A 12,973-nucleotide genomic window follows, 5' to 3' on the forward strand; every position below is an offset into this window, starting at 1 on the left:
TGTCTTCATATGGCTTTCTCCTCTCTGTGCCTGTGTATCTGTTTCTCTTTTTCTTGTATAAGTACTTGTGTTGGATTTTGGGCCCACCCTAATCCAGGTTGATTTCATCTCAAGATCCTTAATTATATCTGCAAACACTAGTTTCCTAAATGAGGTCACGGGTTAGGACACGGACGTATACTTTTGAGGGTCAAAATTCAACCTACTACACTCACTAAACCTAAGGTCTGGCTGAAGTGTTAGCTGTTCTGACACCTTCCTGATATTACCAGAGGGAATTTCCTCTCCTGTGTTTTTATGTACGTCATTAACACCTCTCCCATGGTTTTTGCCATGTATTTTGTATTATCTTGTTTGCCCCGTTGCATTATTTGCCCCTTGGGGACAGAAGTTGTGTGTTGTGTTTTTGGTTGATATCCCTAGTACTTTACACATGGTTGATATTCAGTAAGTGTTGGTTGAAAAAATGTCATATAGGTAGACACAGAAACATTAAGAAAGGTCACACATCCCCTAGCATTTTTTCTCAACATATTAGACCCAGGCTCTTTGATGACATGAAAAAATCTTCTGTCCTCCTTTAGGGTCGTTTTGAGGTTTCAACATAAATTAAATATGGTGACTAAAACTAAAACAGTAGACAAAATGTCTCTGGTTTTAACTGTGTTGTTCTTCTTTGCCCCTTGCCTCCAGAGGCATTTAAGGGTCACTGATTTGGGAGTTGGAGATGGGAGTCCAGGTTGCTGAGGGTATTGGGCACCGATCTGGGTTTCTTTGGGCTTGGCCTATGCCTGACATTTCCCTGCCCCTGCAACTTTGTTTATGCAGGAAAGATCCACACCCCGATGGAGTATAAGGGGGAACTAGCCTCCTACGATATGCGACTGAGGTAGGTGGTGGGGGCCATGGGTCGGAGGGGCACTGGGGCACCAGGCACAGTGCTGATGGCTCTGCTCCACCCCTAGGCGTAAGTTGGACTTGTTTGCCAACGTAGTCCATGTGAAGTCACTTCCTGGGTACGTGACTCGACACAACAATCTAGATCTGGTGATCATTCGAGAGCAGACCGAAGGGGAGTACAGCTCTCTGGAACATGAGGTGAGGCCCTAGAAATTGGAGAGGGCAGGGGTGAAGGTGGGAGAGAGACAGCTCCTTTCCTTCTTTCCAGTGTCACTCAGCTGCTTCTCTCTTCTTACCCAGAGTGCAAGGGGCGTGATTGAGTGCTTGAAGATTGTCACTCGAACCAAATCTCAGCGGATTGCAAAGTTCGCCTTTGACTATGCCACTAAGAAGGGGCGGGACAAGGTCACGGCTGTCCACAAGGCCAACATCATGTGAGGGACATGACTTTGTATGGTGTAGGTTCCTGGGAAGGGAGTCCCTTGCACTCTCTTGGCTGAATCTGTTTTCTTTGGCCCATGGACAGGAAACTTGGGGATGGGTTGTTCCTGCAGTGCTGTGAGGAAGTTGCTGAACTATACCCCAAAATCAAGTTTGAGACAATGATCATAGACAACTGCTGCATGCAGGTAAGGCCCTCATGTCTATACTCACAGTGCTGAGGGAGGGCGGGGAGTGTAATTTACTTCTCTTCTCCTCCTACCCCCCACCCCCCAGCTGGTGCAGAATCCTTACCAGTTTGATGTTCTGGTGATGCCCAATCTCTATGGAAACATTATTGACAATCTGGCTGCTGGCCTGGTTGGGGGAGCTGGTGTGGTCCCTGGGGAGAGCTACAGTGCAGAGTATGCAGTCTTTGAAATGGTGAGTGAGGTCACCTCCTCTCTTAGCCCTCTCCTGCCCTTCTTCTGACCTCAGGGCCCCCCTGGCAGTTCCCCCCATATGTGATCCCCTTCTAAGTGACCCTGGCCTGCTCCTGCCCCCTTCCCCCATTCCTCTTCTCAGTGTTCCTGGCCGGACCTCTCTTCCTTAATGCCTTTCCCTGACCCTAATGTCTGCATAACCTGCTCCCAGTGACTCTGGCCTGCCCCTCTCTCCACAGGGTGCCCGGCACCCATTTGCCCAGGCAGTGGGTAGGAATATAGCCAACCCCACAGCCATGCTGCTGTCAGCTTCCAACATGCTACGGCACCTCAAGTAGGTTGTGGGTAGGCTGTGGTGGGTTGAGGGAGGAGGCTGGTGTAAAGAGCACAGGTGGGGAAATCGGGGCCCAGTGAGTGGGGAATCTCAGTTTCTTCCTGTCCACATTGACAGTCTAGAGTATCACTCCAACATGATTGCAGATGCAGTGAAGAAGGTGATCAAAGTTGGCAAGGTGAGTTTAGAAAGGCTGTGGGGTTCAAGGCCTTGGCTCTACTCTCTGGGTAACCTGAATTGGGGCCTCTTTTCCCTCTAGATCCCCAGAATATCTGCTCTCTGATCTTCCCTCTTCCCTCTCAGGGCTACTCTTTACTTCCCTTCTCTTGGCTGTTTCATCTTGATCTCCTTTGCCTCTTAGTTCCCATATGCTATTCCTTCTTTCCTGCTCCATCCATCGCTCTTTTATGGGCCATCTTAATGCTGAACTTGCAGCTCTCTCTGGGGGGAGAGCATGGGGGATGGAGGGGCAGAGGGAGATAGCAGGCAGGATGAGGTATGGGAGGTGTCAAGTCACCTCCACCCTGGAAGCTCATCCTCATTTGCATTCCCCTGCTTGTTTCTTTCCTCCCACCTGGTCTGTCTCATTTCCTCCAAGGCATCCTCATCCTGTCTTTGATCTGCATTTCCCATCTTCCTTCCTGCTCAGCCTCCCATTTATTCTGTTCAGGCCACAGCATAGCTCTAATAGTGGCTCTGGCCCTCAGAAGACCTGAGTGGCCTTGCCCACGCTCTTCCAACCTGGCCACCTCCTTGCATCTCTGCTGCATTGTCTCCTGGCCTTGTCACCCCTTCTTGGACTCCCATCTCCATCGCATTGCCCTACCCCTTCTTCATGGGCTCTCTTCTCTTCTTCCCCACGGCTGTTGCCGGTGGTGGCTGTAGGTGCGGACACGAGACATGGGCGGCTACAGCACCACAACCGACTTCATCAAGTCTGTCATCGGCCACCTGCACCCCTATGGGGGCTAGAGCCCTTTATTCCCTCCAACCTCATGAGGACCATACCACCTACACTTCCCTTCAGTTCAGTGGACCAGACAAGAGCCATTAAACCTGCAGACCATGATCACCTGGGCAGAGCCTAGGTTGTCCTGGGGCTGGCTTCCTTAAGGGACTATGTTATATCAGGGGAGGGTTAGGGATGGGCCCAGGCCACAGGGATGACGACAATTCTCCCCCACAGGTTCGAACTCCTGACATGGGTGGCTATGCCACCTGCCGCGACTTCACTGAGGCTGTCATTGATGCCCTGTCCCACCCATAGGTCCCACCCACATGTGTAAAGGTGTCCAATAAAACACGTTATATATATCGTAACTTTTGTGAATTTGTTTTTATTGGGACTTAGGGAAGGGGTCGGGAAATGTCACTGGGTGGTTCTACCCCACCAGGGTGCTACTGTCCATTCTAATCTCCCTGGGATAGCTTTTGGAGCTTTTTCTTTTTCTTAGAGCTGCCGCTCTTGGTGCCAGCAGCCTCTTCAGGTCCACTGCTGAGTAGCTCCTCTTTGGAAGAGAATTTCCTCTTTTTCTTGGGGACACTCCTATTTCCTGCCTCTTCAGGGTCAATAACGGATTCCTCTTTGGGGAAAGATTTCTTCCTCTTGGGAAGACTTCCATTGCCACCTGTTTCCTCAATATCACTACTAACCAGCTCCTCCTTGGAAAAAGATTTTTTTTTCTTGGGTTTGGATAAAGAGACAGGTGGGTCTTCCATTCCATTTTCCTGAGGAGCCTCCTGGAACTTTTGCTTTTTCTTCTTTTTGGGTCTTTCACTTGTCTCCTAGAAGGGGACATTGGCATGAAACTGTCACTCATTGCATGCACACCCACCCCCTCACCCCATTAACGAGCCAGCAATTGAGGACAGAAAGACGTGGAAATGCTGTTTAACTGCACAAGGTTTCTGGGATGATTTTTAATTGTGTGGATAAAACTCTGGAAATCCACCCTGAGGGTGACTACCACATAGAAGGTGGGGAGAACATGTAATTATTTAAGCCCATTAAATAACTTATAGAAAAATCCACCATGCTAGTCACAATAGAACTGTCATGCCAGGTTCCAGAGGGGACCCTGAAATAACCTGGACAAACTGGGCACTATTAAAATCCCAGGGAGGATCCTAACCTACAGCACGTTGGGAGACCTCCCTGCTCCCATCCCCACTAAGAAATGCTACCACTTCCAAACACAACACAGAGAACAGCAGGAATTCACACTATCCCCGGTTGAGGACTCCTGGGAGGCAGCTGTGGACAACATTCTTGCCCAGGGAACCAGTGTGCTATAACCAGCTCTTTGGGCTCTTGAGAAAGTTCTCTCAGCACCTATCTCCTTCCTATAGAATCAAGAGGCAGTTTTAGAGTTCAGCCTGGACTCCGGACTCAAGACCATGGCTTTGAGGCCACACATCCTTTGTTCCGCTGTTGAAAACTGTTAAAACCCAGGCTCTTCACTTAGGGCCAATCTGCCTACTGACCTCACACTCCTCCGGTGTACTATTTTCTGAAGATGCAAGGGCAATTGCAGCCAACCGTTTCTTTTCCTTCTTCAAGCGTTTTTTCTCCTGTTTCTCCAGCTTCCTAGAAATTTCAGCAGCCGCTTCCTCAGCCTGGCCAAAGAAAAGTGCTGAAAAGACTCTGAAGACCTCTAGCCCTCCAAGCCTTCCTCTCCTGGCTTTATTGGATCAGGCTCATTAAATCAGTTTTTTGCCTCCACCTATAAGGTCAGGCTAAGATAGTTCATCACCTCCAACAGTCAGCTATGATTTACTCCCACCTAGCAAAGCCTAAACTGACCTGAACCATTGCCTCCTTCATGACCTCCAGATTCTTTCGTGGGATATCTCCAGTCTCATAGAAGGACAGCCGTTCCTCAACTTGTTCTCGAAGCTTCTCCCCAAAAACACTTGTGGGCACCTCTGGATTATGTGTGTAGGTAAACAAAGCCTGTCAGCTCCTAAAGAGACAAACCACTCCCCGCCCCCAGCATTTCCTTTACCCTCAGCTTCACTCAGACCCAAAGTATCAACACTCACTAGGTGAACTGCTGTTGACGAAAAATGTTACCATCATCGTGGAAGCTCAGGCATTCAGCCTCCCCTCCCTCCCAGCCCCTTCTCACAAATGCCAACTCCTCCACTCATACCAGAAAAGCAATCAATTCGTGAGGCAATACTGCATTTGTTTGCCAGGTATCGGGAGATGCGGCCTTTGTTCTTGGCAGCTGCTCGGCCAATGAAGGTGGAGTGGAAAATGAGTCCATATTTTGGAGTGTTACCCCTTGTCTTCAGGGCCCTGGGAGAAGAATATTCAGTGGACAGTTTAAGATCAGCAATTTCAACCCTATTAGCCAAGGCAGCTCCTCCCCTCCCCTTTGCTCCCAGACTCCAGAGTGAGCCTCAGGCTGGGCTGGGTCTCTTATCCCATGCCAACCCACAGTTCCCAGTGACAGAGGGAAGGCATCCAATGTCGCTGACCTGGAAACTTGGTCCCTTTGCTGGGCCCTGGGAATCACTCAGACACCAGGACTGGCCATCACCCCCATAGCAAGAGGCCTGTATAGGTCAGGAAGCCCTGGTCAGCCATCATTGTGATCCCCAAACAAGCAGTGGGCACCAGAAGTGGCACCTGAGTGTGCACAGGTGCCCTCACTGGTACCTGAACAGGGCCTTTTCAGCCCCAAGGATCTGCACTGTGGATGCTGGATACTTGGCCAGGTTGGTGAGGCTGCCAGCATGAGCAATGAGACGTGCGCCTACCTAAAGAAGGATTCAAGGAATTAGTCACAGAAGCTAGAATGGCCAACCTACCAACTGCACAATCCTGCTTCACCTCCCCCACTTTAAGGGCAACTGTGAAAGATATGGTAGGTCAGGAAATACAGCAGTACAGATATACATGGTAACATTCCTCAATCCCCTATTTTTTCATTCTCCATGACGCACCGCTTCCCCAATTAGGGCCGACAGGCTGGGGGCTACTTGGCTCATCTTGGATCGCAGGTAAGTGTGCAGGCTCTGGCGGTACTCTGACAAAGACACCACACGACTGGAGAAACTCTCGATGTTTATCAAGTCAATGGCTGATATGTCCATGCCTGAAGGACACCAAATGTGAATGCAGGAGCCAGATATTCAGAGCCCTGTAACTTATTTTGGCTGCCAGGCTCTGTACTGACCCATGGAGGACCGTGAAGCATCCAGAATAGCTTTAGCTTTGGCCCCATCCATTGTCAGCTCTTCCAGCTTCTCCAACTTTTCTTCATTCAATTCCTTTCGGTTCCCAATGAACTGAGCAAGGCGGCAGTATGTAGCATTGTCATTGATGATCTTCACCAGCTCAGGAAAGTGATATCCATACCACTCCCTGTAAAGAGCCACAATCACTCCCTCACCCAGCTGCCTTGTCTCAAATAAAGCTACAGCCTCAGCTGTCTTCACATCTACTCTTTCCTGGGAGGAAGTGGGAACAAGTCAGGTCCCAAACCTCAACTCCATGTATCCCCATTCACAATACAGTCCAGGCAAAGGGCCTGGGCTGAGGTGTATATGAGGTAGGTTTACTTTGCCTCCTCTTTCTGTACAGTCAGTGTAAAAACACAGCCTGCGGTAAGCACCGGGAGGCCTAGCCCCACCCCACATGGTTCTACCCATAGGAGCCAGTCCTCATCTCAGGATTCAAAACTAGCTAAACCACAGGCCACAACCCCGTCCTCAAGGGTTGCCCCCCTGTACTTTACCTGACACGCATGGAGAAGGTATTGATGTCCTTATCTAGCTGGTCCAGGAGGCTAATGGATTGGATAATCATATTGTCCACCCGGTTTACATTAAACTTAACTTTGGCACGAGAATAGCTGTGTCCCAGCCCCAGCTGGGCTTTACAAGCAGACAGATCGGTCAGCCCCTTCACCAGGTTGTGGAAGTGCAGACGAATTCCTGGAGGAGGGCAAGACTATGAGAAACGAAGAGCTCTGAGCTAGCTCCTGCATCCATGTGCACCAGCCAGGCAGGAGGGCTTATCAGAAGCAACCTTAAGCACTCTAATGTTTCCAGAAACCCCCAAAGATGTCAAGAATGGCATGAATGTTAACAGATAATGGTCTCACCTCGAAGGATTTCGGCTATCACGCCTCCAGTCTGGCAGTTGTACCCTAACTCTTCTTGTATAGCAGCACCAATCTTGGGGTCCCCAACACCCAAGAGTACTTTCTTCTTTTTGGATGGCAGGTGAGTCTCCAAGAGCAAGCGGAGGTCCTCATGAACAACACCTCAGGTCAAAAAACATAGCTCCCACTAACAGATTGAAGGATGCTTAAATCATAAAAGGGATCCTATCTCCTCAATTGCTGATTAAGTGACAGATTGTTCTTAAACTGGTCCAGCAGAGCATGCTGGGATGGCATGCCTACCTACACCTCTCCCCTTCAGGCTTTGCTCAGAGACATGGAGACATCAGTGATTGCACTCAGGGGATTGACAGACACAAGTCATCATTGCAAAGCCTGCATGGACCATGGGAAGAACAGGACTCAGGTCCAATACTAGAAGTGTGAAACGCGTAATCAAAAGCTTAAGCTTAAAACATACCCAAGCACCAGCACTACAAAAGTATTTAGCTCCCAATTTGCCTTCTGGTAGCAAACTTTTTTCTTGGCTTTGATGTATGAAAAATGCTCTTTCCGATCAATTAAACCGAGTAGTAGAGAACTACTTGTGAAGGTTTAGCACTGAACCAGCTCCCCACTGCATTTAAGAATCATTTATCCCTAGTGTCCACAAGGTAAGACTGCATGCTGGATTGTGTGCTTTAATTATAACCTTCAGCTCTTAAGACTATTTCAAATCACATCTTGTGTGCATCAAACACCACCCTGAACATATCAGATTTAGAATAAATTAGCCAAAGAAAACAAATACTCTCATAAACTCCCTAGGAGAACTAGACAGTGGCAGGAATTGTACGACTCTCTCTCTGAAATACTTGGAGGTGGCCTACTCACCTTCAGACACAGCGTTGGCATTTTCCAAGGCAATCTGGGACGAGGCAAAGGGAAAAAAGGCCACGAGACGAACGAGGTTGTGGAACTTGCCTAGGTTGAGCACGCACTCCTCCACCTGGGGGGAGAAAAAGGATGAGAGGGTTCCTGCCCTCGCTCTTGCCTCTAGGGCGCAGTAAAGCAACGGTTCTCAGCCCTGGGCGTAAATAAGAATTGAACGCTTTTAAGAACGAACCGATTGATCACTGGCCCTAAATCCCGGTTCTTCTTCTTAGGTACAGGGTGGAGGGCAAGACGCTAACTTCTAATGGGTCCTAACGCGATTCTAATCTCGAATGCAAGTAAGGGCCCCCTGCTCTGGAGCTTTCAGGCTCAGCGCACCCCCAACGCGAGCGGCCGGCCACGTGGGAGCGCGCGGTGCATGCTGGGGACCGTAAGGTCCGCAAGCCCACCGCTTCCACCCACCTGCGGAAGCAGCAGGCTGATCTCCTCCACCTCCTTCAGTGCCAGCAGCGCGTAGCCGACCGCGTGCTCGAACAGCACGTGCAGCAGCACCTGGAACGAGAGCCGGGGCCCCAGCGTTAGCGCGGTCCCCGCGTTCACCTGGCCCCGCTCCCAGGATGGGCCCCGGACCTGGCTCCGGCCCGAACCCAGGCCTAAACCGCGGCCTTCGCCTCGCCCGCACCCCGCAACCACTCCTCACCATGGCGCCCGCTCCTGGCCCGGCTCGCAATGCGACGAGCAGGCTCCGGCGCGCGGAACCAGGCTCCGGAGGCCACGCCCCCGCGCCGCCGGCCAATCAGAGGCCGGGGACGATACCTTTCCGGGAGTTCGGAGGGGTCCGCGGGATGGTATAGCCTTAGCTTGGCAGGCGGTGGGGGTGGCGCGAGCGCGGGCGAGGTGGCCTTTTCCGGCCTCTGCTGCCCCGCGGGCTGGTGTGTTTGCCGGGGACGCCCGGGCCGGGGCCGGGGCCGGGCTCTGCAGGCAGCAAAATGGTTTGGAAAAACGGTTTTCTGGATAATAGTGCAGGCCCTCATTTTTTCATAATATAAATTACGGGCCGCAGGGCTAAGATGAAATCGGTCTGGAGGCTCCGCGCTAGTCGCGGCCTCTGTTCCCAGACAAACTGTTGCCGAACCCGCTTTCCGCAGCGCCGTGATTTCAGGTTCTAGACCGGTCCCTGCTCCCCGCATCCCCTAAAACTCCTTTGTCCCCGCCACTTGGGGACAACCCTCCCAGCACCCCGTGGGCCACGCGCCCTTTCCTCCTCATGGGGACGGAAGCGGAGTCTGGAGCGCGCTGACGCAGTCACTCCTCGTGGCTGATTTTGTCCTTTTAAATTGTATGTTATGCATTATTATTTTTTAAAATGACGGTGGCAGGCGATAAAGTAGAAACGAAAGACGATTCCACGTCTGCTAGGTCAGTTTCTCGTTCCCCTTGAACAGAACCCAGCTGCTTGTGCGGGACCACGTGTTGCTCATCCTGTTAAACTCATAAAGAGCCCTTCAATCTTAACACCCAGTTAGCTCCAAGTGAATTGGAGTTGCTTCCCCGTGCAAGAGGGTGGCTTTTGGACACCCAGACGACTTTTGAAATTACCTTTGCTTTAATAATATTGAAACCTGGGTATCCTAAAGTAGTATGTATGCTGGTAAATTTAAAACAATCTTTAAGGGGATTTTTATTACTTAAATTCGTATAACTAAAGTACATTTATAAATGTAATATATTTTGTTTTCTTCTTAAGCAATTCAGTTACTTGACAAAAATACAAATACTGAGCTCACTCTTAAAACCTAACATAATAAACTTAAAAATATGCTGGTAAATCTTAAAATCTCATAATCCCAGTATTGCTTGCAAACATGGTTAAATTCTGTTATATATATCCATTTACAATCATGAGTCTGAATCAGTTACTCCATTTCACATTTTAAAATGGAATTGCAAAAATAGTCTGTAATGTTAAATTCTCTTAAACATTATAAAGACCAAATTAAATAGATGGTTTCAGAATGTAATGGAGAATGTTAATGCTATGACTTTGATTTACTTCGTTATTTCTATACTTAATCCTAAATATTCCTGGGGTTACCAGTACTTATCTACTAAGATAAGGTTTTTCAAACAAGTCAGAATCCATTAATGAATTGCAGAATTCATTTAGACATTCTTGGCCAGCATTAAAAAAAAAACAGGATGAAAGAGAATAGGAAATAATAGTATATCACATAGAGTAAGGGTATTGATTTGTAAAACTTTTGTCTCAGCTAAATATACATATATACATATGTGTATAAATATACACAATACATGCATGTAGAAACATATGTATATATGTGTGTATATATATATATATATATATATATATATAGAGAGAGAGAGAGAGAGAGAGAGAGAGAGAGAAACAGATTTCTGTGGATTAAATACCAAAAGCCAGAGGAGTCACTGAGCTGAAAGCTAACCACAGTCATATTTTAGACAGATAAATGGGCATCTGAGTCTGTAAGCATAAGAACCAGGAGCGCGGATGTCCAAGGGGAGAACAAGGTGGATGTCTCAGCTCAAGCAGAGATAGAACTAATCTGCCCTTCCTTCACCTTTTGTTCTGCTCTGGCACTCAAAGTATTGGATGATGCCCACTCACATTTGAGAGGCCCAGCTGTTTTACTCAATTCACCAATTTAAATACCTATTGCATGCCAGGTATTTTTCTAGGTGCAGGGATACAGTAGTAAACAAACCAAGTCACTGCCATCATGAAGAATACATTATGTGGGGAGATGCAAAATCAAGTAAATATGTCAATATATCAGGTATTGATAAGTGTTAAGGAATGTTGCATTGTTTTGTAGAGGTCCTCAGTGAAGAGGTGACCATTTGAGCAGAGATCTTAAGGGAGTAAGCAATGCAGAGATCTGGGGGAATAATAAAGACAATGGTAATACTAACTCTTGACCTCTGACTTCAGAAATTTTATAATCCTGGAAGACTGAACATAACCAGGTACTGAAATGCAGTAGTATGGGAGGCTGACTGGAACACAATTTGGGGGGCCTGGGCTCCTGAGGAAGACTTAAAGGCCAGAAGAGGTTTTAGGTATTTATATAGGAGTGTGTAGGTCATTAAGAGATGGAGGAAGGAGAGGGGAAGCAAAAGCCAGAAATAAGAACCTGCTAGAGGGGAAAGTTCATCCTGGTCAGTAGCTGGACACAGAAACCTAGTAGTTGGATCTAGCATGTCAGATCCAGAACCTAAGAAGCCTTGAATGAAGGCCAGGTTGAGTGGCTTGGGTCTGATGAGAGTCTTATTCTCTATCAAACTGTTTGATTCGAGATTAGTTTGGAGTTGTCAAAAAGATTCCCCAAAAGTTCCAGCTAAGAAAACATCCTGCATGTGCAGCAGAGCTGAGGGGGGGCTGTGAGTTTCCCAGGCATGTTCCAGACTCAAGCTTTAAAGCCATGTGGCGCCTGGGGCCTTTTCTTTCTCTGTAGATAGGACTGTTCACCCATTGGGAAGGATCATACTAGCATCTATTCCTCTTTTATTTAGCCCAGTCTATGGCTTATTGTGTCATTTTGGTGTAAATTAAGTCAGAGTTTTTATTCTGGGCAATGGGCAATGCTAATGGAGACCTTTTTTTAAATGGAATGTGCTGCAGTCATGTACCACTTTAAGGGCTGACCTTATATATATGACGTGGTATATATGACGTGGTATACCATATAGCCGAGGTATGTAGTAGGCTATACCATCTAGGTTTGTGTAAGTGCACTCTCTGATGTTTGCACAATGATAAAATTGTCTAAAATTGCCTAATGATGCATTTCTCAGAACATATCCCCATCTTTAAACTGAGCATGACTGTTTAAATGCCAATGACTAGGGAGAGTTTCAGGAAAGGAAATTGCATGAAATAACCACAAGATGGCGGCACTTCACCTTCATTTCGCAGATGAGAAAACCTATCAAATTTGAAAGCCTTCTAGCAATTCCTCATCCTTTTTCTCAAATGTGGAAACCCTGCAACAGTCTTTAGCAATGAGTTTATATATATATATATATATTCATGCAACATTTCTTTCCATAGACACAGAAGAATGAAAAGCATCCGAGGAAGATGCTAATGGAGACCTATTATAATAGACACCATCTAGCCCAGTGTTTCTTGTCTTTTTGGTTGCAGCTTTGGTTATGGCTCTAAAGCCCAGAATTGATTAGGATTATAGTGCAAAAGTTTTGTTTAGTTGATGCTGTTTGTGTTCATAACCTGAGCCTGAGGATATTTGATCTTACCCGTGCCTGTGATTATATCTTATTTATTGATCACTTAGATAATGCTTGGCACTTTGGGTGGAGCTCTATAGAGCATATAGAGCATATGTGAAGTGACTTGACTAAATTGAGGATCACCAGTGTAGTGGATGCTCTTGGTACCCTGCCCAGGTCCCCTAACTGGCTAGTGCATCACTCTCCAGTTTCTGTGAGTGCACAAGTCATGGGGAAATCAGGTGTTCCCCTTGATCCTCACCAAAAGTGTGTTTCTACTTACGTGATTCTGTATGAAATGGAGCTCTTTATTGACACTGAACATGTAGATTATTAGAAATGAAATGATCCACCTGCAAAAATAGCTTCTGACAGATAAAATCCAATGTCTGTTTCATTTCCCCACAGTAACAAATACACAGACAAACTAGGGTAATATTAGTAAGACATCAGTTGTAATTCTCCAGATAAATTGTTAAATAGACTCTCTAGTTCAAATCAGTCTTAGGTGACCTGAGGAAATAAAGAGAAAGGGTGGGAGGAGGAGGGAAAGAAAGAGGGAAGGAAGGAAGGAAGGAAGGAAGGAAGGAAGGAAGGAA

General features: G+C 47.5%; 2 protein-coding genes and 1 long non-coding RNA gene across 6 annotated transcripts in view; 2 read left to right on the forward strand and 1 right to left on the reverse strand.

The window, feature by feature from the left end:
* The first annotated feature begins 778 nt into the window (after positions 1 to 778).
* Positions 779 to 3,397, forward strand: IDH3B (isocitrate dehydrogenase (NAD(+)) 3 non-catalytic subunit beta). 2 transcript variants are annotated; one of them, XR_002124398.1, is made up of 9 exons: positions 804 to 889; positions 966 to 1,098; positions 1,201 to 1,334; positions 1,427 to 1,529; positions 1,618 to 1,764; positions 2,003 to 2,097; positions 2,215 to 2,275; positions 2,983 to 3,185; positions 3,284 to 3,376. XR_002124398.1 is itself a non-coding variant. In XM_019645806.1 (8 exons), exons 1-8 carry the CDS (start codon positions 846 to 848, stop codon positions 3,067 to 3,069), a joined length of 804 nt encoding a protein of 267 aa, XP_019501351.1. In that variant the 5' UTR covers positions 779 to 845; the 3' UTR covers positions 3,070 to 3,397. The 2 variants fall into 2 exon arrangements, 1 of the variants encoding a protein (XP_019501351.1); XM_019645806.1 differs by having other exon boundaries at positions 779 to 889; positions 2,983 to 3,397.
* A 12-nt stretch (positions 3,398 to 3,409) lies between these two features.
* NOP56 (NOP56 ribonucleoprotein) lies at positions 3,410 to 8,916 on the reverse strand. The gene is made up of 12 exons (XM_019645804.1): positions 8,806 to 8,916; positions 8,568 to 8,657; positions 8,106 to 8,220; positions 7,212 to 7,373; positions 6,843 to 7,041; positions 6,282 to 6,469; positions 6,049 to 6,200; positions 5,762 to 5,862; positions 5,250 to 5,398; positions 4,901 to 5,022; positions 4,582 to 4,713; positions 3,410 to 3,882 (listed from the first exon to the last, which is right to left on the reverse strand). Exons 1-12 carry the CDS (start codon positions 8,806 to 8,808, stop codon positions 3,508 to 3,510), a joined length of 1,788 nt encoding a protein of 595 aa, XP_019501349.1. The 5' UTR covers positions 8,809 to 8,916; the 3' UTR covers positions 3,410 to 3,507.
* Positions 8,917 to 9,020: 104 nt separating this feature from the next.
* The window catches only part of LOC109384446 (uncharacterized), a 16,064-nt gene continuing 12,111 nt past the window's right edge, over positions 9,021 to 12,973 (forward strand). Inside the window, exon 1 of one of the 3 annotated variants that reach the window (XR_002124400.1) lies at positions 9,021 to 9,444. This is a non-coding gene — a long non-coding RNA (uncharacterized LOC109384446). The other 2 variants (XR_002124399.1, XR_002124401.1) reach the window with 2 other exon arrangements.

Source organism: Hipposideros armiger, unplaced genomic scaffold (genome assembly GCF_001890085.2).
Source record: "Hipposideros armiger isolate ML-2016 unplaced genomic scaffold, ASM189008v1 scaffold_94, whole genome shotgun sequence".
In the NCBI taxonomy this organism is placed as follows: Eukaryota; Metazoa; Chordata; class Mammalia; order Chiroptera; family Hipposideridae; genus Hipposideros; species Hipposideros armiger.